At 41.7% G+C, this 26,848-nt stretch overlaps 1 protein-coding gene across 20 annotated transcripts in view; it reads left to right on the forward strand.

Moving 5' to 3' along the window:
- The first annotated feature begins 3,974 nt into the window (after positions 1-3,974).
- Positions 3,975-26,848, forward strand: part of ppfia1 (PTPRF interacting protein alpha 1) — a 47,743-nt gene continuing 24,869 nt past the window's right edge. For 8 of the 20 annotated variants that reach the window (XM_047363327.1, XM_047363334.1, XM_047363324.1 and 5 more), the window contains exons 1-9: positions 3,975-4,971; positions 8,971-9,240; positions 21,673-21,774; positions 22,025-22,189; positions 22,352-22,426; positions 23,596-23,697; positions 24,798-25,031; positions 25,132-25,278; positions 25,661-25,795. In XM_047363327.1, coding sequence (XP_047219283.1) covers positions 8,971-9,240; positions 21,673-21,774; positions 22,025-22,189; positions 22,352-22,426; positions 23,596-23,697; positions 24,798-25,031; positions 25,132-25,278; positions 25,661-25,795 — 1,230 coding nt within the window. In that variant the 5' untranslated portion in view covers positions 3,975-4,971. The remainder of the gene's footprint in view (positions 4,972-8,970; positions 9,241-21,672; positions 21,775-22,024; positions 22,190-22,351; positions 22,427-23,595; positions 23,698-24,797; positions 25,032-25,131; positions 25,279-25,660; positions 25,796-26,848) is intronic. The other 12 variants (XM_047363325.1, XM_047363337.1, XM_047363331.1 and 9 more) reach the window with 4 other exon arrangements.

Consider the following 26,848-nt stretch of genomic DNA (forward strand, 5'->3'; position numbering starts at 1 on the left):
TAAAGAAATAAAAATAAAAGGTGGATTTTACTTGTCGTTGTCTCCTCTGAGCAGAGGGACAGTGAGGGAGGTGAAGAGATCCACGTGTCCGTGGATCTTCAGCAGAGCAGTCCATTTTCTTCCTTGGTGGCCTCCGTGGCAGAAAGGTAGAAAAATTATGACGGACCGTCACTAGTCGACTGGTACAAAAACAAGGAGGAAAAATTGCGTCTCCTTGAAAACTCCGTGGTTTCTTTGGTTACGTGTTAAACTCACGTCTCTGATCGGTAAAGTTGAAAACTTACAAGCCTTCTTATTCCTGTAAGCTTAATGCGCTTAGTTTTCTCGTTGGCCAACGAAGGAGAATGAATGAAATCCACGGGACTTTTTCTCCAGAGGGATGCGCTTCAGTTGCTGGTCCGGTTTCCAGCGTGAAAAGCATGGTGGGCCGTCTCATATAGTTGACGGCGGCCTCAGGGCTGCGACGCCCCCGTCCTATCAGCCGCGGTGCCCGCTGGGATTTGTAGGAAAAGACTATCCTGCGGTACAAAATGGCCGGTGGCGTCCAGCAACGTGCAAATGGTCCAATATTCAGCAAAACATGGTCCAACAAAATAAAGACAATTTTATATGAACAAAAAAGATTTAAAAAAACAATGAAAAATATTCATAATAGTAATAATCTACCCCTTTTCTCAGAATATCAATTTACTAAAACATGATAAACTGAACATAGGCCAACCAACCATAAGGAAGTAATAAGGAAAGAAAATATAATCTTATTTTACAGCAGTCCACTAAGCATCATAGTGTGTTTTATTCTTTCCTAAAAAATAAAAAATGATCTGCTCTATTTTGTTTATTCAGACAGATTATTCCACAGATTAAACCCATAAACTGAAATGCAATGTTCAATCAAAGTGCTTCTCACTTTAAATCTGTTTAGCAAATTTTCTGATATGTTATTATCTATTATAAACATAACTTGAAAAATATAATAGTCCATCAAATGGTAAAATTCCATGAATTTTAAATTCTGAAATATTTGGGTCTCTGAATCATTTTCTGCGTGTGATTCTTACAGCAGTTTTTTGCTAAATAGAAATAGAATTAGTGTACTTCATTATTGCTTTATCATGCAATTGGTCTTTTACTTTATCTAATAACACAGTTATCTCTAATATTTTCATCTTTAAATTACTGATTATATTTTCATCAAGAAATGTAATCTCTCTCACAACACTGTCAACATTAATCAGAATTAATCATTGGGAATCTCTCTATTACTGAATATCATAGAATTCTTTTTCTCAACATTTATTGATCATTTATTGATGTTCAATCATGTTTTTTCATTCTCAAATCCTTTTTAACCACATCCAACACTTGTGTCAACTTGTCACCAGAGTAGAACATAGTGGTGTCATCAGCAAACAGAATGCTTTGGAAACATCTGGATAAATGAACAAAATCACTGATGTATAAAATAAAATGTTTTGGTCCAACCACTGATCCCTGGGGTACTCCACAGTTAACCTGATAGAAGTACAATCTAACATTGTTTATCTTCCTTGTTTCCTAAATAACTGGAAACCAAGTCTTGTGCGAGTCCTGTTTTGAACTTTTCCAGGAGTACATTCTAGTCAATGGTATCAAAGCTTTTTTAAGATCAACAAAGATAAATACATATTATGTCTGTTGTCTAGTGCAGCAGATATATCTTCAACCATTTCCATCATGGCCTTTGATGTAGAATGATTTTTCCAAAACCCACAATGATTATCACATAAAATATTGTATTTATTTATTAGCTGTAAGCAAGAGTCATATGAATGAACAAAAATAAACTCTCCATCAATCAAAAATGGAAGGGGTATGGCAACCATTGTAATGAAATTATTTGAGAAACTGAATTTTTGGTTGCGTATTAGCTGTACATGTGAATCTTAATAAATCAGAATATGCTCAAAAAGCTTTTGTAATTCAAATCAAAAAGTAGAACTCATACACTGCCATAGAAAGTATTTGCCCCCTTACAGATTTTCTCTGTTTTTGCATTTGTGATAACTGGAAATTAGTGTTTTATGTCACTCTGTAGGAATTTTGCCCACCTCTGCTCTGCAGAATAGTTTAAATTCAAACACACTGGAGGGTTTTGCAGAATGAACAACTTCTTAAAGGTCATGATACAGCATATCATCTGAATTTAGGTCCAAGCTTGGACTAGGTCATTCCAAAACATCTATTTATTCAGTTTTTGACTCATTCTGAGGTGGACTTGCAGCTGTTTTGGGATCATTGTCCTGCCGCAGAACCCAAGTGAGTTTCAGGTAACAAACTGACAGCCTGTTATTCTGCTTTAGAATTTACGTCAAGAGAAGAGAATTCATGGTTTCATCAATTACTGCCAGCCATCGAGGACCTAAGGCAGCAAAGCAGAAACAGATCATCACAATTCCTCCACCATGTTTGACTGCAGGGATGATGGTGTTTTTCTGAAATGTTCCACTTTCTGTGTCATCAGTCCACAGAATATTTTCCCAAAGGTCTTGAGAATCATCAAGGTGTTTTTTGTTAAATGTGAAGCGCATCTTTGTGTCCTTTTGGGTAAGCAGTGGTTCCTGCCTTGGAGCTTTCCCATGGAGGCCAAGTCTCTCTTTCTTTTTGTTGAATCACAAACTCTTAACTGCCAGTAAGGCCCGCGGAGATTTAGATGTTGTTCTGCGTTCTATTGTGACCTCCTAGATGAGTTCTTGATGAGCTCTTGGAGTAATTGTGGTTGGTCAGCCACTCTTGGGAAGATTTGTGGATAATGGTTGTCACTGTGGCTCTCTGGAGTCTCAAAGCCTTAGAAATAGCACAGTCGGATTGCAGCAAGGAGGACCTGGATTCAAATCAAGACTGGGACTTTTCTGTTTGTAGTTTGCATGTTTTCCCTGAGCATGCATTGAGTTTCTCCAAGTACTTCTGCTTACTCCCACACTCCAAAACCAGAACTGTTAGGTTAGTTGACTTTATATGTGAGCATGTGTGCATGGATGTTGCCCTGTGATTGACTACATAAAAAACGCTTTCTTTGCTTTTTTTAGGTTGTATTTTGTCCAATACTAAAATGAAATGAATGTAATTAATGTAAATTAAAATGACTGTAACTTACAGCTAATGAAAACCCATCATTTAGTGGCTCAGAATATTGTGAATTATAATATTAAAATTGATTTTAATACAGAAATGCAGGCCCACAGATAAATATGTTAATGGACTGTACAGTATTTGCATGCAGTACTTGTTCGGGGCTCCATTTTCACATAGATGTGGCCATCTGTCCTTTGCTTACCATTTTACCATTTTTGCTTACCATCCTTGTGAAATGTGTCAATGACATCCTTTCAACCTGCATAACATTTATTCACAAAATAATGAGTTAATAAATGCAGTAAAAATCGAGTGTACATGCTTCTCTCTATTCATATTGCAAGCTTTTCATCCATGCTTCTTCATCAGCTAATGTGTGTGTAACTTCATTCTTCCTTCATTTAGGTCACATCATATGATTTCTGTGTTAAAATATTTGTTTTAGGTCTTCTATATATTTTTTATGTTCTGAGAAACTGAATTTTTGTTTTCACTAGCTTTGAGCTATTATATTTAAAATTGTGTGTAACTAATGTGTATAAAAATAAGTTTCCCTTGTTGATTTAAATGGTCAGATAATTAATTTCGGATTACAGTCTATTTTAATTAGATGTACTTGTAGGCCTTCACGATCAACATTACCAGATAAACGCGTGTAAAACATCACTCTGAATGCACTGAATATACACAATATTCGAGTTTCTCTTTTTGTACAGAATAAATGAAAAACAAACTTTTTAATGAGGTTCTAAATTATTGAGATGCACCTGCATATAAATACAACAAAAAACAATTTGAGGATAAAATCAGCTTGAATCTCTGGGTATGCAGTAGAATCTGCGTGTTCGGTACCTGAGCGGTCAGATCCCCACTGGAACTCAGAGCGCTGCTGCTCTTCCTTTCCTCCAGTTTCCAGGCAGCCCACCGCGGGGGAAGAAGCGCTCTCCTCCCGCAGACTGCCAGGCTCCTGCTTCTCACGTAGAGCCACGGACTGCCGAAGCTGCCAGGCGGTGGCGACGGATAAAGCAGGACCGGGCCGCTGTACAGGGAGTGGGGTCAAGTCTGGATTGTGGAAACGGAGAAAAACGTCGCTAACTGGAGCTGTGCCGTGATGTGGTGACGCCGCTTAGCCGCCGTATCGACGGGAAGCTAGCGTTAGCCGTAGCGCTAACGCTGCTGGAGACTTTCGTAACTTCAGCAGCTTTGGAGAGCTGTTTTAGGATTTTATCACTTTAAACACTTTAAAACATAGGGTTATATTATATATATTATATCATGCTGTGTACTTTTATACGAATCTGAGCGTTAGGCGTTATTTGATAAATGAAAACCAGTGAGCGTTAGCTACTTAGCAGGCTAGTAGCTGTCGACTTTAAACTGACTCCAAGCCAAAGATTTCTGCTTCAAATTAGCTAGCCGCTAAGCAACAGTTTCCACGTCACCTGACTGGATCACGGTGTATCTGTCAGTTACGAAATGCTATTTTCGACGAGAATAGCATTTTATTTCAGGGTGTTTGTTTGTTATTGAGGTGCAAAGATCGACACTTTACTTCCAAATCCAGGAATGCAATCATCGAATCACCAGCTCTCTCAGAAACTAGCGTGCTAACACGGAGTTAGCCGGCCAAAGTTGGAAGAATACTGCCCCCCTGCTCACTCTGTGAGGGTCTGAGGCCTTAAGGAAAAGATCCCGTTTTCCCTTCTAAAAGACGCCTCCACAGCCTTAACCTGAACCCTGAACGGAATTCAAAATTCCCGAATAGCTCTGGATATTTTTGAAGGCCGTTACAAAGAGTTGGATTTATCTCCAAAACGTGGATTACAAAAGACTTTGGATTAACGTCATACTGCAAAGGTGAGCTGTGTATCACTGTAGTAAACTCAACTTGCTTGGCTTTGGATGCTCCATAATCACTTTATTTTTTCCCTCCAGAAGTTTTAAAGGATTCACACCAACAGAGCTGTTCAAAGTTGATGATCCAGCTGTCACTTCCTAATGTTTTGCTTCCAAGATGCAGACTTCAGCTACTAGAAGTAGGGGGGAAAAAATAATGAAAAGGCAGGGAAATTAGTGACATGGAGGCAAAACGTAGAGATGCACCCCTCAGTTGTGTACATATTGGAATTGGCCAATTTTCCCTTGAATCAAGTCTGATTGCATATTTGTAGGGCTGCTACTGAAAATCTACATTTTCTTTCCTATTCGTTACTTGGATCAAAACTAAACGTTGCACCATTTAGATCCATGGGATTTGGTTTTATTACCTTAGGTCTAAAGTAGTAAAATAAATAAAAATTAAGTTTTGAAACATTTTTGAGTTTATACGCTATATTCCTTATTCCAATTATCAAACATGTTTTTGTTTTGGCCTCTAGATTCTTTTACCGTTGGGTTTTAAAGTGGACCCAAGGTTCTTGAGCTGTGTTTGGTTTAAAACAAAGTATTAAAATTCCCATGTTTGGAAATAGCAAACTCTAATCTAAAGGGTGTATTTATTCTTGCATAATCCGGTCTAGATTATAGACTGACTTTGTCCAGAAGCAAAACAACAAGAGAGAAACAAATAAGTAAGATGGCAGCCCACTGCAGTCTGTTTGGCTCCTATTTCTCCTCTTTGGTGCTTTAGGGGTTTAGTGGGCTTATTGTTGTTGCGGTGTCTGTGCCAATTAACATGTGCATGGAGATGCCAGGAATTACTAAAGACAGAATCATCCAAAGAATGTAAAATCTTTTTATCTGATTTCTAACATCAAAAGCATCTATTTTGTTTGGCACCATAAAGCAGGAAGTGTGTACCACAACACTTATTACATTCATGCATGAACAAATCGCAACATCAGAAGACAGCTTCTCTACTGTATTGAATATGGCTGAGACTTCAGATGTGAAAGCGCAAATAGGTGAATGTTTTATACTCAAACGTCCATATTGTCACAACTGACTACAAGATCTAAGGCACTAAGCTGGAAAAGTTTGGGAATTTCAAATCGAAAATTAGTACGAGCTCCGTCTAATGCACTTTTTTTGCTTTTATTAAAAAAAGAACAGGTAAAGGTTAGGTTCATAGAGTTTAATGCATACATAAATATAGATCACTTTGTAATTCATTTTTAAAATGACTACCTCAATCAAAGAATTTCCTCTTATTTGTTGTAGTTCACAGGAATTAATTAGGGAATAGATTAAAGTTAGAATCGCCAAAGAAAACCAGTAATCTGTATCATCCAGGAAAAAGCCTGATCCAAACATATCTAGAAAAAGGCAGTAAACACATAAACACAAAAAATGGATAAATGGACCCTTAATTAGAAGTTTAGAACAAGAATTATAGGTTTATTTTACAATTATCCATTTATACTAAGAGCCATGAAACAGTGCTTCTATGCAGTAATTGGTGAAAAGGTTAAAATTGGTTGTACTTTATGTAGCCATTTAACCAAATCTTGATTTATTTATTTTTTTAACCTTTTTAGTTATTGACATAGAGCATTTCTTTACTGAGTTACTCACCATCTGTCCCTACTTCCCATTGATGCTTAACAACCCTCCCCCTCGGTGCTGATCCTGAGTGGCTTGACCTCAATATGAAGCGTTGGTTCACGGTTTTTGCTTCCAGTAAATTAGGTTAAGTTTGGCTCGGCCCACCAGAAACAACAATTATTATAGGAAACATGTAATTTCTAATTTCAATTCATTAGGGATGACACAGTCAGTTTGGTCTGGTTAATTAGTGTGTGAGACAAAGACAAACACTTTCAGAAAGATGCTTTGGGTGACCGAAAACAGTTTTAAACGAGATTCCCTCTGACTCTTCGGCTTTGAACGGAATAGGCTGAGGGGATAGCTCGGCCTGCCGCTGAGGTCTTACTCACTTGTTCTAGTTTGCAGGTTGTTGTTCATGTAGGTATGTTAAATCCAGCTCACATGATTTCAGGGGTTTGTGTCTGGCATTCTGTCTACAGGAGGTAAGCCCACATGGTGTAGGGATTGGCTCAAAATTCCCCCAGATCTCCCTTCCCAACTGTTGCTAAAGCAGCATCGTTCAAATGAACTCCAGGCCTCTTTTATTTTCTGAACTCTTAGTTCTTTACTCAACATTCTTGATGAATGCAGGCTTGAATATTTACTTTTATTTGGTTATTTCACAAGCACTTTGGTACAATTTGTTTGAATTTGAAGGTGATCTGACTCCCTTTTGCATCTTCTTTGTCAAGATATTGTCGTAATGACTAGTTCTGTCTGGCCTGGAAGGTATGATGACAGAATCATCTTTGTGCTTTCACTTAGTCGCCATCTTTTCTCAAATCTTCAAAAACAGGTCTAGAGCTAGAACATAAAGCTTGGCGAGTTTCAAAACCAGGGTGAACTCTCTGCTTTACTCAGTGTGTGTATATATAAATGACACGATCTGATGACAAACGCATGGACTAGTTTTTCTGCATCACTCTACAATAAGATATTTTGAGTTTTTGCAATATGGAGGAGGTAAAAGGAGGAAGTCCTGTTAACCAGTTTAATATAGTATCCAGAATCAAGGTTCTTTACATTATTACTGGAGGCCAAGTTAATACCATCCAGAGTAGGGATGGGTACCGAATTCGGTACTTTTAAAGGTACCGACAAAATTCCGTCGGTAGTACCGAGTACCGATTAACATAATATCTTATTTTTCCTGGTTGACATTCCAACTTCCTGGGGATTTTTTTTTATCCTTCTGACTTCCTTGGACAAATTGGACACGAAAATGCCAGCCATCTAAGCAAATATGGATCTGGGAACTTTGCAGACATTGTCACCATCTCCTAGGGGTGGAACAATACTTCTAGCAAATCACAAGAACCAACAATCCTTGTAAAATAATTGGGTTTATCTTGTCCAAATGTTGGGGCTTTAGTGCTTGTCTGATTCCAGTAAAACCTTTTTGCCGAACAAGCATTAGAAATGTACTGGTTTTCACAAACAGAAAAAAAACCACAGGTTGTGTTTTAAAGAACTCATTAAAAGCTGCAAAATAGCCCTTTAGTTGAAGCAGATGCTAACTCTAGCTAACGAGTCTCAGGATCCTTACAGTGCTTATTAATCCAAAACCCGGGCAGTGCTTCATGAGAAATTCATGAAGCACTGCCCCGTGATGTCCTCAGTGAGCTGAAGGTTGTTTGGTTTTCATGTTAAAGATGATGTCAGAGATGATTTATGCTGCTTTTGATTCATCACAGAAGTTGGAGCTCGGATCTAGCAATGATGTCACACCTTAGTTGTGCACATTGGAAGTTGCAAGTCCGAAGACTTGGAATTTCCTGTCATGCTAACTGCTAGTAGCAATGCAATGTATTTTTTTCTCCATTTCATTCAGCAATTAAAGGTTGATGTTCAGAGAGAAAGATTTGTTGGATCTGGAATACTTGTTGTATTTCCAACTGGAAACTCTTAGTCTGATTTCCAAGAACCAAAAGAAAGCAGCGTTCACAGGTTGGGGATAAAAATGCCGCTAATTTTCATTCATAATGAGATTTTGCTCTGAATAACAAATCAAAATGTTAAAGTGTAGCTTTAGACTTTGCACCTCACTCTAGGTACATGAATGTGACACGATTAGAAGGGAAGTATGGGAGGAGAGAAGTATTTGTCCATTTTGGACCCAGAGTCTTCTGAAACCAACTGAAAGGGTGGTTCTTTATGTTAGCAATGGACACTGATACATGTTCTCATCATGGAGAAAAGTAGAACACATTTCATATAGTTTATTTACATTTGAGAATGCTGTGATGATTCATCTTCTCCACCTAATTCTTCCTCTGTTTGTGTTTGAATCCCTCCTGCTCTGCCTGCTGCCCCGCCACCACATGGTTGAAGATGATGTGTGAGGTGATGCCCACCATCAGTGAGACAGAAGGGCCTGGTGGGGGGAACGGGACCGGCCGCCGAGGCTCCGGCTCCCCACTGCAGTCCGACTCCGAGGGCCACTTTGAGTCGTTGATGGTGTCCATGCTGGAGGAGAGGGATCGCCTTCTAGACACTCTGAGAGAGACTCAGGAGAATCTGGGCCTGACTCAGGGCAAGCTGCATGAAGTTAGCCATGAAAGGGACTCCCTGCAGAGGCAACTCAACACTGCTTTACCACAGGTGAGTGGACAAATTATTCAAGTAATTAAAGCTGCAAGCAGTGTTGACTGGGCTTCGCACCTTAGTGCCGCTCCGACTCAGGATGCAACCACAAACGTCCAGCGTCACAACCTGATTGCCATCTGTAAGGCTGTCACACCATTCCCACATAAATCCACTAGACTGCCCTTGAGCAAGCCTTCTAAATGACCTTCAGTTCAAATCTGGTGTGAAGCCTAAGAAATGTGGTTGATAAGTGACCTTCTTGATACGAGTTAGTGTTACTTCCTGTTTGGTGGTACTTGGTAGAAGCTGTGCTTCTGTTTACACCGTTTGCATAATGCGGTGTTTTTCAACCCTGGCCCTGGAGGCACACTGTCCTGCATGTTTTGGATGTTTCTGCTTTCACATATCTGATTCAGATGGTTCAGTTCAGCAAAAGCCTTTAAATCAGCCATCAATAGAAATCAGGTGCTCTGAAGCAGGAGAACATCTAAAAACATGCGGACCAGTGTGCCTCCAGGGGCAGGGTTGAAAAACACCTGGCCTTCGCCCATCTGTTTTGTGGTCTTTAGCATATTAATTAGTCGTGTTTTCCCCATGCAGAGTTTTATATTCATAACGAAGGCTTCAGGTTTCCACCTTTAAATTATGCAGAGGAGAACACAACAGAAAGTCTGGTCATCTGTTACTGTTGTCGTGGCTGAGTATTCGTCCATTACAAAAATGTTTCCTCTTGATTGCTCTTAGTTTCATATTTCACTATACAAGAGCCAGATCTGCAGACTGTGAGCTTTCGCAAAGCAGAGCAGATTACAGGGTGAAAGGAAAAATTCCCACCAGGATAACTGCACCTAAAGTCGGCACATTCAAATACTTTCTCGGCTCAGTTATGTTCTGATTTTTATAGGAAAAGCAAAATTAAAGTTTAATGGGGGTGAATAGGTAAAGTGTCAGGAGAACATAATATTAAACTATGCAATGAACTTGTCCATGTGAGCTCTGGTGAACTGGGAGGAAAATAAATCATTTGAAAATCTGCTGAAGCTTGGAAAGGTTTTCCCAACCATGGACAATGAATAAGGGATTTATTCAGGGTAGAAAGCTAAAGATATTAAGGCTGTAATCCTGTTGTTGGAGAACATCACACAATCATTTGCATGTTCAGGTTGTTCAGACTTGGTTTTATTGGGATGCTTTTAAAGACTGAGTTGAAATCTCTGTACTTTAGAAATGTAACTGAAATGTTTTTGGCCACAACATGAGAATCATTTGATCCTTTTAGACCAGATGCAACATTAATGTGACGGATGTGATGAGAATGCTCCACAATTCTTACCCTCATCAATTCAATCATGAATGCAGCATAATTCATTAATGCTGCTGTTATCATTTGGTTTTCTTAGAATCTAAGAAACCTTTCTATAAAACCTTGGTTTTTTATAAAACATTTTCACTCTAGACTGCGTCAGGTTGCAGCATTAATGTGCTCCATGTTACTGCAGAGAGGCCAATAAAATCCAACTGAAAACAGTGACTGCATGTCTACTTTATAGTACAGGTTATGGCTCCTTAATCTTCCCATGTTGTTACCCACGGATCATAACGTTCACCTGCTCCAGGTAGCAGGACAAGGTTTCTACAAACACTTCTGTTAGAACAGATTGGAGGTAAACATATTTGATGAATCACTGATTTACTTCCTACTTTCCACAACGTGATAATCTTGTCTGCTAATCCAGTGGCTTGTTTTGTTCACAACAAAACAACCTGCAGTTGTTTTTAGTCTTTCATCCACATGTTTAACTCGTGGGCCCTTAGAGCCCTTCAATAATATGTGTTGGAGTTAAGTTTTGTATAGAACTTGTTATGGTAGAGAAAAAGGTTGCAAAGAAGAAACCTTTTAATGAATTAAAAGAAAGTAGAGTTCAGGAATCACGTGATTAAAAGACACTGACGTGTCTTTCAGTCGCAAACATTCCAGGCGGCTCGCTCACCCGTCAGCAGCTTGTTCCAGCTCCAGCCCTTGCAGACAGATGATTTTTATTGTTTATTCATTATTTAATTGCAAGTTTATTCCCTTATTACTTGAATTTAAACTTAAGCCTCACTACTGTCTGTCCGTCGGTCCGTCCGTCTTATTATACAGTCAGGTGTAACATAAAGGTCTTTACAGAGGTTACAAACAGACATTTAGCCACCAGAGGAACATTGAAAGGATCAAAATGAACAGATTAAACATATGGACTGTGAGAAAAACGACCTGTCTGTGAGAAACGGGAAAGAAATCCAGACCTGGGGCAAAAGCTGACCAATGCATCATCCTTCAGGTGATCATTACCACAGAAGTGGGTTATTCATTTCCCTAAGTGGTCACATGAGTAACTATTATTGTTGTTAAGGGTTGAATAATTGGCTTTCAAGCCTTTAATCAGTTAAATCAAATTTCTTCTTTAATCTCATGCTTCAATCATTCATCAGTGATCAGGCAAACCGTTCTTCAGACAGACTCTTTAATAAAAGTGTTGTAATTAATATTATGATCATATTATTTAATATTAAATTAAATAATAATTCGGTCTGTTAAGTGTTGTCCTGTGAATACCAGCCCAATAAGGTGGCTGTATTATAATAATAGAGAAATGGGTGAATCAAGCTCTGGCATTACTGAACAGCAAAACTCTACACAATTTGAATAACTTCGCACAATTTATAACGAAAATAATTGAACTCCAACTTAAACATATTTCAATTAACAAACTTTGGACTATACTAGGGCAATCCAAGGAAGACTACCAAGCAAAATAAAAGAATTAAGAAACTAATGAACTATATATAAATGAAGGAACGAGGGAATGAGTAAAAATGGCTAAAAACCATGACCAGTAAAATGATGCAATGTTACCATTAACCTCAGCCTCCCTGGTAAGGCCTACGCCAGGGTATTGGAGAGGAGAGTCCGACCGATAGTCGAACCTCGGCTTCAGGAGGAGCAGTGTGGTTTTCGTCCCGGCCGTGGACCACTGGTTCAACTCTATACCCTCTACAGGGTACTTGAGGGTTCATGGGAGTTTGCTCAACCGGTTCACATGTGTTTTGTGGACCTGGAGAAAGCATTCGACTGTGTCCCTTGTGATGCCCTGTGGGGGGTGCTCCAGGAATATGGAATCGGAGGCCCTTTGTGACCGGTCCTGTTTATACGTTTCATGGACAGGATTTCTAGGCACAGCCAAGGGCCGGAGGGGGTCTGGTTTGGGGAACAGTGGATTTCATCTCTTCTTTTTACAGATGATGTGGTCCTGCTGACCCCATCTAGCCAAGACCTACAGCATGCGCTGTGGCGGTTCGCAGCCAAGTGTGAAGCGGCTGGGATGACGATCAGCTCCTCCAAGTCCGAGGCCATGGTTCTCGACCGGAAAAGGGTGGCTTGTCCTCTTCAGGTTGGAGGGCAGTTCCTGCCTCAAGTGGAGGAGTTTAAGTATCTCGGGGTCTTGTTCCCGAGTGAGGTAAGAATGAAGCAGGAGATCGACAGATGGATCGGTGCGGCTGCTGCAGTAATGAGGACGCTGTGCCGGTCCGTTGTGGTGAAGAGAGAGCTGAGCCAAAAAGCGAAGCTCTCAATTTACCGGTCGGTCTACATTCCCACCCTCACCTATGGCCATGAACTTTGGGTCATGACCGAAAGAACGAGATCCCGGATACAAGCGGCTGAAATGAGCTTCCTCCGTAGGGTGGCCGGGCACTCCCTTAGAGATAGGGTGAGGAGCTCGGAGTAGAGCCGCTGCTCCTCCACATCGAGAGGAGCCAGTTGAGGTGGCTCGGGCATCTATACCGGATGCCTCCTGGACGCCTTCCTCGGGAGGTGTTCCAGGCACGTCCCACCGGGAGGAGGCCCAGGGGACGGCCCAGGACACGCTGGAGGGATTATGTCTCTCGGCTGGCCTGGGAACGCCTTGGGCTCCCCCTGGAGGAGCTGGGGGAGGTGTCTGGGGAGAGGGACGTCTGGGTGTCTCTGCTGAGTCTGCTGATCCCGCGACCCGGTCCCAGATAAAGAGGAAGACGACGAGTACGTTACCATTAAGTGTACTCTATGTTTGAGACTAAGTCGCGGGTCGAGCTGCCGGCTTCCAGACCTGTGGTTCCGAAACCTTTTTCTCCAAGTCGTAGGAAAAAAACGCTTCTCTACATATCGTTAGAGGTGGAGTCTCTGCTGGGTTGCTTCTTTATAGGCCTCAGAAAGAAAAGTTTAAGTCATGCTTTAATTATCTCTTTCATATGAGCTGTGGATTATCTGAGCTGCACATGTGGTTCTGGGAACACTGAGTAAGCAGGTCTGAGATGACCAGACGGGTCTGCATGGTTTGGATCTGACAAGCAGCTTAGAAATGTATTTCAGCCCAACACTAGTGCTTTATTCAATTTGAATTCAATTCAAATTCAAAAATATTGTATTAATCCCAAAGGGAAATTAAATGTTGTTGTAGCTCATATTATGAAGGTTTCTTCAAAGAGCCGTTGAAGATGCTGATGGCTGTGGGCAGGAAGGATCTCCTGTAGGTCTGTCTACAGCATATCTGAAGAAACCTCTGACTGAAGACACTCTGTTGTTGTAGGACAGTCTCATGAAGAGGATGCTCAGGGTTCTCCATAATGTTCTTCATTTTATGAAGAATTCATCTTTCCACAATGATCTCCAGAGGTTCTAGAGGAGTCCCCAGAACAGAGCCAGCCTTCTTTATCAGCTTGTTGAGTTTTTTTTAAGTCCCTGGTTCTGATGATGCTTCCCCAGCAGATGATGGAGAAAAGATCACACTTTCCACAGCAGACTTATAGAAGATCTGCAGCATCTTGCTGGAAACACTGAAGGTCCTAAGCTTCCTCGATGGGTACTGTCTCCTCGGCCCCTTCTTGTAAGCGGTTTTACAGTTGCATCTCCACTCCAGTCCTTATGGACCAGGAGCAGAATTTTTAAATGTATTCTTTGATAAACAGGAAGTCAGTTTACAATGAAGCTACCTCAGAAACATTCAGCTCAGGAGGTAAAACCAAACTGTGTCTGATGGTGACAGATCTAAGATGAAAGCTACATGACGAGTATGAGATGTTTCTAAGGTCACCTTGAGATAAGGACAACCTGGGTTTTATACGTTATTACGGCGCTGTTAAAAAGTATTTCCTCCATTAAAGATTTTATTTTCTGTTTTTGATTTTTTTTATTATACTTACAAAATTCAGATCAGGCAAGAATAACCTCAGGAAATACAAGATGTTGATTTAATGTCTCTTACATTTATCTGTTGAAATTTGAACTCAAATGAGTTTTTTAATCAGTTTTAACCCCTATAAAAAAAAAACAGATTTTGCCAAATTTAGAATCATCAGATCAGACCACGAAGAAAAAACAGCATCAGCTAAAAAAAGAAGCCTGATTAGTTCATCTTTAGTTTCTGTTTTCTTCCCATTTAAATCTTATTTTACAGGATGAGAAACTTCCCCACCCAGTGAGAACAGGAAGTGAAAGAGACAGCCACCTCATATCTTTTGTTGTTGTAATTGGCAGAAAGTTGTGCGTGTGTAGAAATAGTAATCGGAGAATTAATGCCTGGTTGTTTGTCTTTGGTGTTTTCTCCATCTTCTTATATCAAAGGGATCAGTTGTCTTCAGTCACCACAGTCAGATTTCTGCTCCGACACAATGGCATGAATGGGGAGCGCCCAGTGGTGAGACGGAGACACAAAGGCTCACTTGTTCCACTGTGACATGAAAGTCACAGAGAGAGTTGTCCTTTAACCAAATGTTAGCTCAATTAGTATCTTAAAAAGAAGCTTCTACTGAAGCCCTGAGAGGAAAACATCCATCAATGCTTGATTATTGAAACCAAATTATTGTCAGCTTTGAGCCAAACTACTTTGAACCTTCGGTCATTTTCTGGACTATAAACTATTTAGTGAAAGCCGAGCCTTCCTGTGACACAGTGTTGGTTTTTGAAGTTTATTAAGATACGCGTTGGTAAATGGACTGAACATATCCTTCTCAAAATATTAGCATATTGTGATTAAGTTCATTATTTTCCATAATGTCATGATGAAAATGTAACATTCATATATTTTAGATTCATTGCACACTAACTGAAATATTTCAGGTCTTTTATTGTCTTAATACGGATGATTTTGGCATACAGCTCATGAAAACCCAAAATTCCTATCTCACAAAATTAGCATATTTCATCCAACCAATAAAAGAAAAGTGTTTTTAATACAAAAAACGTCAACCTTCAAATAATCATGTACAGTTATGCACTCAATACTTGGTCGGGAATCCTTTTGCAGAAATTACTGCTTCAATGCGGCGTGGCATGGAGGCAATCAGCCTGTGGCACTGCTGAGGTCTTATGGAGGCCCAGGATGCTTCGATAGCGGCCTTTAGCTCATCCAGAGTGTTGGGTCTTGAGTCTCTCAACGTTCTCTTCACAATATCCCACAGATTCTCTATGGGGTTCAGGTCAGGAGAGTTGGCAGGCCAATTGAGCACAGTGATACCATGGTCAGTAAACCATTTACCAGTGGTTTTGGCACTGTGAGCAGGTGCCAGGTCGTGCTGAAAAATGAAATCTTCATCTCCATAAAGCTTTTCAACAGATGGAAGCAGGAAGTGCTCCAAAATCTCCTGATAGCTAGCTGCATTGACCCTGCCCTTGATAAAACACAGTGGACCAACACCAGCAGCTGACACGGCACCCCAGACCATCACTGACTGTGGGTACTTGACACTGGACTTCTGGCATTTTGGCATTTCCTTCTCCCCAGTCTTCCTCCAGACTCTGGCACCTTGATTTCCGAATGACATGCAGAATTTGCTTTCATCCGAAAAAAGTACTTTGGACCACTGAGCAACAGTCCAGTGCTGCTTCTCTGTAGCCCAGGTCAGGCACTTCTGCCGCTGTTTCTGGTTCAAAAGTGGCTTGACCTGGGGAATGCGGCACCTGTAGCCCATTTCCTGCACACGCCTGTGCACGGTGGCTCTGGATGTTTCTACTCCAGACTCAGTCCACTGCTTCCGCAGGTCCCCCAAGGTCTGGAATCGGCCCTTCTCCACAATCTTCCTCAGGGTCCGGTCACCTCTTCTCGTTGTGCAGCGTTTTCTGCCACACTTTTTCCTTCCCACAGACTTCCCACTGAGGTGCCTTGATACAGCACTCTGGGAACAGCCTATTCGTTCAGAAATGTCTTTCTGTGTCTTACCCTCTTGCTTGAGGGTGTCAATAGTGGCCTTCTGGACAGCAGTCAGGTCGGCAGTCTTACCCATGATTGGGGTTTTGAGTGATGAACCAGGCTGGGAGTTTTAAAGGCCTCAGGAATCTTTTGCAGGTGTTTAGAGTTAACTCGTTGATTCAGATGATTAGGTTCATAGCTCGTTTAGAGACCCTTTTAATGATATGCTAATTTTGTGAGATAGGAATTTTGGGTTTTCATGAGCTGTATGCCAAAATCATCCGTATTAAGACAATAAAAGACCTGAAATATTTCAGTTAGTGTGCAATGAATCTAAAATATATGAATGTTACATTTTCATCATTACATTATGGAAAATAATGAACTTTATCACAATATGCTAATATTTTGAGAAGGACCTGTACAGCCCTGTCCCAGTCATATCAACCACTCAAAGCACTGCACACTAAACCCACATTCACTTAAACAAACAAATTTATACACCGATACACACATTGGTAGGCAACTTGAGGTTAAGTGCGTTGCCCAGGGTCACATCTATTTGTAGCAGGAGGAAGCTGGAATCAAACCAACGACTCCTTTCCCCACTGAGCCACAATCAGTGTCTGTCTGTGTCCAGTTGCAGCTTCACAAAGACTCTTTTCTGTTGTTAGTATGACTCAGCTGCTCTGTAAACGAGGACAGACGGGGTGATGTAATTACATGTACTACAGAGTATTTAACCTTTGTACACCAGGGCTTTTTTTCTTCCAGTGCTATTGTTTGCTGAACATGGTGTTAAAACTTGACTATACTCTAACTTATAAGTTTTGGCGGGAGCCATCCCTGTCTCATCAGATCATGGTTACAGCAGCTCTTAGAAACATGCAGCGTATCCATTTACATTTATTAACACTGAGTGTATTTCAACCTTTTTGATAAAAATCTGCATCTGTTTAAGATACCTTAACTTTACACATGACCAGGATGGTCAAACTGCTTTAAGGAAGTAAAACCTTCTTAAAATGGAACCTTTCCAGACATTAAAAATCACAAAGTGCTTCACAATAAACTCATACTGCATCCCAAGAGTTAACAACGCATAGAACAACAAGAGTAACTGATGAGACATTCTCTTTATTCATTTTTTTTCTTTTCACTTCACATCGGTTTGATTTTAGCTCACAGAAGACACTATTTAAATGAGGGATTTAACTGACAATCAGCCCCGAGGAGAACTAATGTTTTCATCTGGTCCATGAATCAGTGAGTTTGGATGGTTGGTTAACTTCTCTACGGCTGAGTTCGAGTTGCTGCGGTTCCTGATGAGTTTCTGGTGGTGGGTCTTCCTGAAAGGGGACCAGATGCTGTCCGCACAGTGTCACATTTCAGCTCACGCTCTAAGCTTTTGAGAACAGCTGAAGTGATGCAGGAGGTGGGAAGCCTGTTGCCTCTGATCTTGCCTCTAAGCAGAGTCTGTTGATGGCTTGAGTTTGGCTTAGTCACACTGTAGATGTCTACTGCAAACTGAACGGAAATACATGAAAATGATAACTTTGTAGATCAGCTGGTGTCTGTAGACGTTGGAGGGGCAGATATCACTCATCATTAATGATTGATGGCGAGAAGGCCTTGGTTTCATCATGCATGCAGTCATTTGCATAATGCTCAGTTTGTTTAGACCCTGCCTCTTTATAAAGCTGTGATCCAAATGCTGCATTTGTGGTTTAAAACCTGTTGGATCTTTGCAGGTCTTGGTTCTCTTCACCTTCTCTGTTTGTTCTGAAATGTTAACGCAGATTATAGTGTCACCAGAGTGCTGCAGGTCAGAGTGTGCTTATCCCTGGAAAGGATGGTTTCTCTCTGCTTTGTTGCACTGTTTCTTTAACAGGTTGGCACACATATTAATGGACCTCCCCTCCCTTTAATCCGTTCCTCGGTTCTAAGGCTTGTATAGCAGCTCGCTCCTTCTGGCCAGCATGTAAACCATCTCCACTCACTGGCTGTTGTTACACTATCAGGCCAGTGGGAGACAGGCTGCCTCTGAAAGCTCTGAGACACATTAGGTTTTCCTCTGAAACCTGCCTAGAATTTAAGGTTAACAAAGTAATGTTTGTCCATTATAATAAGGAAACATGTCTGCAGAGTACTCCTCACAGTAGATGCATGACTCCCACCCACAGGACTGAAGTATAGATCTTTGGCAGCTCAATGATATCAGGAAACATTTAATTATGATGCAGAAAGGCAGGCTAACGTTAGCTTTCATTCTCTGTGCTCATTTGCCTTGTGGATAACTTGGTTCCTATTATTCACGTACAGACAAAGGTGAAAGAAAAATGTCTCTGGAACGTTGTAATCATTAATGAAGACTGCTATGGCAACGTGCTATGCTGCGATTGTGTCTCTACGACTCGACTAGGCGATGAGGGAGAGCCGGGCATCGGCTGAGCGGGTCACCTCCCACAGACAGGCTGACAGAGCAGCACTGATCGAGATTAATCTCTCTTAAAGCACTTTCACTGTGAAAACCTCATATTTGTTCCATCAAATACACACATTCTACAGTGTTCTATGTTTTTCTGTTTCCAGTTCCACGATTCCATCCATATTTTCCCCACCGGGACCAGGGTCTGCATCCGGATCAGAGTCTGGACTTTGAGAAAGGCTTAAATATAAGAATTACTGTTTCCTTTAACTGTACAGTAGAACATGTTGACCAAAACAACACAAGGCCTAAATCCAACATTAGTGATCCAAAAATCCCTCATCTTGGTGACGGTGAGAACAAATCTTGGTAAAGCCAGCTGATCTGTTACATAGGAGCAAAAATAAAGACACATCAGCAAGATTTGTACCCAAACAATATTAGTTTGGGCCCAAAATCTTCACGTGTGCCGAGCAGCAGCAGCAGCAGAGTCTGGCTTAAACACTAAAGAGAGAAACAGAAAGAAGCAGATTAATAATCCCAATTCTGTTTAGATCTGCAATACACTGATATGCATGAAATTAACTGCAAAGTGGACCGAAACAACCAACACTTAGAGCATGTTTTCTGTTCTCAGCTGTAGGAATGGGTACCGAATTTGGTACTTTTATAGGTACCGACCAAATTCTGTCGGTACCACCGATTCACGTAAAATCAAACAGTCCCATGTTGCAGTACTTAAATGATCATCGTGACACTGAGGGAGTGGAAAAGCGATTTTCCATGCCGGACATGAACACTGCGTTGTTCGCAAGACCGTAATGATGTCAGCAGCCACTGGTACTGTGAATAAAGGATGGCTGATAGAAAGTGATCGAAAGTATGGCTCCACCTTTCAAAATGCGGTGCAGATTACGCTCGCTGCAATATTTGTGATGCAACGTGGAAGGTCGGGGGCGTGAATACTTCTAATCTGAGGAAGCTCCTGCGGCGTCTCCCAGACTACTTTTCAAAGTGGGGTGCCCAGCCAACCAGACCGCCCCCCCAGAAGATCGCGGCATGTAGTAATAGTATGTTTAAACCGTTAATGTCATTTGTTTTATTAGATCACGTTGTGAAAGATTTCTGTCCCTGCGTCGTTGTCTACTTTCTATGGCCAAACTTGACAAAAGCTGGACGAAAACACACTCCTCATACTATGTGTCACCGACGCTGACACTCTGAGGTACGTGCGCTCACACGCAGGTGAACACCAGCTCCTGACAGCGGACAGAAAAACATGCCGCTAAACCCTAGAAAGAATATCTGCAGTTTTAAAAAGCGCCAAATTTAGTTTTGATGGCACCACTTCCTCTCCTGCGAGCAGCAGCAGAGCTAACTCTCCTATTCCTGGTATATATGGTGAAGGTAGAAGTACACAAAATATCCCAAGTGTTTCATGCCCTGCCTCTGACATGCAGCTAAAGTCCAGTCACCACAGAATAAAGGTTTTTGACCTGACTTGGCTGTCGGAGGTGAAATAATCCCCCTGGATCTATAAGACAGAGCTTGGTAATTAAATACATACATGATAGTTAAAGATATAGACATAAATACAGTAAGTAGAAGAGAAACATTTCAGTTTTTTCCAGTAAGAATGTTCCGTCTAGTATGTAGAGAGCTTAAACAGGCTGCAGTCAGAGGAAACCATGAGCCCATACGGTAGCCTGAGTATCGCTACCGTATCGGCTCAGATGTGAAATGTACCCATCCCTACTCAGCTGAAATCTGAGCTATTTTAATTTCTAAAATCGACTTCAGTCATCTTGGATGTTCTCCGTTGTAGTCGAGTCAGAGATGAAACTGACCTTTTCAATTCACTCATTTAGGATTTCTCATGCTGCTGGTGGGCGTCAGTGGTTTTTAGAAGCACTCTGTGGGGATGTAGGATGTGAGCAGCTCTGTAATTAACCCTGAGCCTTCATTTCAAAAGCCTCTCATTGGCCAGCAGAGAGTAGAAGTCCTCCTCTGACCAATAGCTAAGCTTTTCTTACTCTTTACCAGGAGCTGGAAGAGTTTAGAGGCTGGAAAGGAGGAAACGGATAACAGTTGTAGTGAAAGAAAAGCACAACGAGTTCCAGCAGCCCCTCCACCCAACAGCCGTCATCCACCCCACCCACCCCCAACCTGCTACTGTCAGGAACAGAGCAAGAAGGCCTCACCACTTGCCGTGCCTGTACCACAGGGCAAAGAAAATCAGCATGGCACATTCCTCAGGAGTCCAGCCATGCATGTAATCTCTAAAAGCAGTACGAGGATCTGTGTGTGTGTATAGATATATTATATCTAAGAGAGATGTGAGTAATGTTAGCTTCTCATAGTGCCACAATTAAATGTATACACACCACAGCGGGTGTGAGTTTGATGAACTTCCCTGCATGAAGATGACCCACTGAAACTCCAGATGAGACAGCTTATTGTTTTTTAGTGCGTGTTATCTGAAGCTCCATTACTTATCATGTAAGCATGACTCTGAGCCACTTCATGAAGACTCAGGAATGTGTAATTATCTGCTGCGGCTCACTGTGGGTTCGCTGCAATCACAGAAACCACTCAGATGGAAAAAAAGGCAAATAATTCATAGCTTCATGCCAGAAGTGAACAAATATGTTGATGAGAGGAGACCATGTGTGCAGGAGGCAGGTATAAACTAGGTGTTAGTAATTTAGTGTAAACATGCACATCTGCACAAGACGTCTGTATATCTCACGTTTTTCCCTCATGCATTCACCAGGCCCCGAGTAACTTGTTTGTTACCGTTTATTTACATTGTAGGAGTTTGCTGCGCTGACGAAGGAAGTGAACTTGTATCGAGAGCAGCTTCTGGAGAAGGAGGAGGAGATTGCAGAGCTGAAGGCAGAGAGAAACAACACCCGGGTGAGCATTATTTGGACATACCTGGAAAATTCCTGTCTGTTTCTGTTGTGACTGGAGATGGTTGTCATAACACTGGTTCACAAATAATCCAAAGCATTTTCAAAACCCGTTGGTGTGGAAAGCTGCTTAATCAACATTTTTCCACTACAGACAACAAATCTCACAAAACCTAACAGTCCTGTTGACACACGTGTGGGTCCTGTGTAGAAGATGCTAACTCTAACTTGTTATCGCTCTGATGTGTGTCCAGCTGTTGTTGGAGCACTTGGAGTGTCTGGTGTCTCGTCATGAGCGCAGTCTGAGGATGACTGTGGTGAAGAGGCAGGCTCAGTCTCCTGCAGGTGTCTCCAGTGAGGTGGAGGTCCTCAAAGCTCTTAAGTCACTTTTTGAACACCACAAAGCCCTTGATGAGAAGGTACAACAAATGTCATTCTGAGTATTTGAGACAAATGAATTAGGAGTTTTGTTAACATGTAGACCTCAGATAAATGGTACCTCAAGACAAAGAAGATCAAGAAAACTATAAAAAATGGACTCATGGAGGCTTATCTTTGTGATTCATTTATTTTTTAACAAGGTGAGAGAGCGACTTCGTGTTGCTTTAGAGCGATGCAGTGCATTGGAGGAGCAACTCGCCATCTCACACAAAGAAGTAAGCAAACACGAAAACTTTCTAAAAGTCTTTGTTAGGAAGAATATCAAAGTTTGAAGATGTAGACTTCATTCCTGTTGGGTAAAGATGTTCCAAGAGTGTTTTAGTTGTGAATGTGACTTTATGCTAGAAGAAAAAATGTTCTGCAGAGTTTAAACTTTGGGCCGAGTCTCACAGTTGGCTTGTAAATTTAACTGAAACACAGATTAATGTGCATGGAAGTGCAGGAAGGTTCAGATGGATTATTGTTGACTAAACGCCCAGAGGATGTCAGACATTTGCCCCAGATTTTCTCTGTGCACTTCAAGCTGGAGCCATCTTTTGTTCCTCTGACCCAGCCTAGGACCACGCACACACATCAGCACACATGTAGAACCTGACACACTTTAGTTTTGTTAGGAACATCTTCAGGCTGCATGTTGTCTACCAGTTAAGCTTTTAAAACTACTCTACAGCTACACACACATGTATTTCTCTGCAAATGTTCCAGTCCAGCCCTCAAATCTTTACATACTGCCTCCAGTGAGGCAGAATTTCTTCATCAGGTTTTGAAAATGAAACACGGTGGAGGTTCCATCATGGTTTAGGATTGCATTTTAGTCGCCAGTTGGGAAATATTTTCAAAACTGAATAAATTATACTTATGGAAAAGCCATTCCGATTTTAAATACCCATTTAACTCCATCTGGGTAAATGATTGAAAACAGTTTTATTTTATTTTTATTTGTTGCTTTACAGACAAATAACATTCAGCAGCGCCACACTGTGGCCGTTAGCCAAATAGCAACATGCCTGGCGATCTATTAATTACTAATAAAGTCAGTGTCTTTCATTTACATGGTTCACATTCAAGTGAGATGTATGACAAAAATGATGAATATGATTATGTAACCTATTGAGGTGAAGGAGAATAAACCGCCTGAGTCGACTCCTCAGGATGGATTCTGTTCTGACCCAAAACAGAATGTGGTTCAGATCCTCTCTAAAAGTCCACTGAGCCAAGCTATTCTCAGTCCGTCTTTAGTGCCGTCATACCTGCTCCTGTTTCCCTGCCTAAATCTGAAAAATTAGAGGGTGATGAAGACTACCTTTACCTAGTCCTTAAAAAACTCTGAAATGTGTCGTTCAATAAGCCGATAGGACTCAACATGTTAGCGTGTTTTCTACAGCTTGCTTACCTCAGGGAGCAGAGCAGCCAGAAGAGAGGCCTGGCTGATGGAACCAGTGAGGTCAACCACACGTCTGAAAACGCACCCAGCACCAACGGCAAGGTGAGGATACACGCCGGATCAGTGGGATTGTTTGGTTCACAACATCAATGCTCAGCCTCGTCAGATAGTTCAGGAATATGGAAAATATATTATTGTGAATATGTGGATGAGGCCGTCTTCAGACCTGGTGTTCCTGACTGATCGGGATGTACGTAGGCGAGCCTGGCAATGACGGTTCACACCTGGCATTAAAGTGATGGGATCACACAGTTACCGGGCTCAGATGCAAATAAACACGTAGCTACGTCAACAGTTCTGCTGGGGTTTCTGTGACTTCACAGAAACATTAAAGCATTCAGTCAACCTCAGAAACAATTAAAAACTGCATATGAGAGGAATTAATTTACCCATACAGCTTCCTAATATCCACTGATCAATAAAACCCGACGGCTGAGAAAATGTTTTATTGGGAGGATTCCAACAAGTAGAACTTTATTCTGAAATAAAATCCTATCTTTGGACTATTATTCCAGAAAGAGGTTTTGGAGTGTTTAAATGATCTGACAGCGGTACTGGTTGTTGCAGCGACCCAGAACACTGAGTGTGAACGGGGACTGGCTTTACAGTAACGCTGACAATAAAACGGAGGTAGAGACTGTATTGGTTGCTGCAGCTTCAGGTCTGTGATAGAATCCACCAATTGGAGGGACACGGGTGGATCAGTGAAGCTTCAGGGAGTGAAGATGCTGAAGATGAATGAGTTTAAAAACCTAGAGAGAACGTTTGAAAAGGGTGGTGCACACAGAGGTTTAGGCAAGAGTGCAGGCATGGTGGAAGATCTCCAAGATGGTTGTGAGACCTGCTTAGATGGATGGTTTAGAGATGGTGGCTCCAACAAAAAGACAGGAACCAAGAGGGACAGGAATGGGATGAGGTACATCAGAGGGACAGTTAAGTTGGACACATGGGTAAAGAGGCTAGGCTGAGCTGGTTTGGACATGTGCAGAAGGCGTAGATGATGATATGAAGGTACCATCAGGAGGAGAAGAGTAACACCCTGGAGATATTTCATACATGTAGCGAAAGAATTTATAGTGATTGTGTAACTGTTTTTCTCTGGTTGCCTTCTTGTTAAATGTGTTTTGTTGATGTTCTCACAGCGGTCCTCGGATGGTTCACTGAGTCAGGAAGAAGAGTCTGGACCCAGGTTCGGGAAGGTTGGTGAGCTCCAGGAGGTAGTGGACCGTCAGACTGCTGATTTGGGCCAAATGAAGGAGCGCATGGCTGTTATGGCATCACGCGTCAGCGAGCTGGAGGAGGACCTGGACACAGCGAGGAAAGACCTCATAAAGTCTGAAGACATGAACACGAGGCTTCAGCGAGACCTTAGAGAGGTGAGAGGAAGAGACGCGATGAAATGAAATCCAGAGCAGAACGATGCCAGCTGTGTGTTGGTGCTGCTCAGAGCACTGATGTAGATGTTTGTCTGAATAGTCTATGGCTCAGAAGGAGGACATGGAGGAGAGGATCACCACCTTGGAGAAGCGCTACCTGGCGGCGCAGCGCGAGGCCACGTCTGTCCATGACCTCAACGACAAGCTAGAGAATGAAGTGGCCAACAAGGACTCCCTCTACAGACAGGTGGGTCCCATGGTCTTTGGATAAAATCTGCTGGATGGAAACTTATTTCAGATGCCTGCAGCTTTCTGGCTGCTGCCAGTGAATTCTCACTGTGTTCGAACTGAATGAACGACCCTGAAAACACTGGTTCGTTTCTCTACATGCTGTCCCTGGGGATGGAGACGTCTTTCTCCTCTTTTCTTATGGCTTTTGTCTGTTTTTGTGCCACTTTGAATCCTCTGTTCATTCCTTCCTGCCCACCCCTTCTTTTACCCATCTCTACATCCTGCCTCCCTCTGCCTGTCAGTCCTTTTCATTCTTTTCACTGTGTGGAACCGACCACTGAGGCCACAACACAGATGAGTCGCCATTATGTTTGCTAATGACTTCTTTCCTCTTTCAGTCAGAGGACAGAAACCGGCAGCTGCAGGAGAAGCTGGAGCTCGCGGAGCAGAAGCTGCAGCAGACCATCCGCAAAGCAGAGACTCTGCCTGAGGTGGAAGCTGAGCTGGCTCAGAGGGTCGCTGCCCTCACAAAGGTACCCAAACCTACCACTTCAGCATCTGTTCTCCTGAAACAGCTTCAAACCACACATTTTATTTCTAATTTCCTAACGTTCTGTTTAGATTGTAAATGTGAAAAGCCTCAAAAACACAAGAAGTAACCAGACATTTTTGATTTATCAGTGTCAAGTGTGAAATGCAGGAATATTTAGCTGGGAATCCTGAACTTGACTAGAAGGCAGCTGTACTTCTCCCGTTTCCTGAAGACATTTCATCTCCCAAATAGAACATTTCTGTGAATCCACATCAATATGTTTGGATCAAATATTACTCAACAAATACACCTACAGTCCTCAGTAAGGTTTCCTGCACATTACCTGGATGTGCTTCCAGGTAATCCTGTGTGGGCTAAACCTGTTCTGCTGCTTCATATAGTTGCTGCTTTTTAAACATTTCAGCTGTGCTCCTGGGCAGCTGAGGTTACCTGAACACAGTGTCTGCAGCTGCAGCTGACCTCATCTTAGCCAGTAAAACAGCCAAGAGGAGTTGAGTTTAGGAAGGAACTCCTGAGGAACGTTTTGACCCCGGGTCAGGACATCCCTAAAAAGAAAAATAAGCCGGATAGCTAAACTTTAGTCAAGAGCTGCTCGAGCTAAAGATTACGTCTTTTGTAATTAGTCTACAGACCCATTTTCTTATGTGATTCTTCATATTTGAATAATGTGTGCTTCAAATAATAGAAGTAAATTTGTTTTTGCTTCTATAAAACAATAGTTGAGGTTAGAAGAAGAGCGCTATCTATGTTTAACATTGAATAATGTTACAGCTCCAAATGATGGAGCTGTAAAATAATAATTTCCTGTGGAGGGTGTGTTTTATTGCAGCTCTTTCAATGGAGCTAAAGTACAACATAAATAAGATGAGGTTTCAGCCAGGATGGTGTGTGAGTTAAACATAATCTTACCGGGATTATTCTAGTTTCCCAGCAGGACAACATCCATAGACTCCCTGGAGGAACTGCTGAGGAAGCCGTTGTTTCTCTTCCTCCAAATATCAACACAGATCTATTTATAGAAATGTGCTCCTGG

Source organism: Girardinichthys multiradiatus, chromosome 4 (assembly GCF_021462225.1).
Source record: "Girardinichthys multiradiatus isolate DD_20200921_A chromosome 4, DD_fGirMul_XY1, whole genome shotgun sequence".
NCBI lineage: Eukaryota > Metazoa > Chordata > Actinopteri > Cyprinodontiformes > Goodeidae > Girardinichthys > Girardinichthys multiradiatus.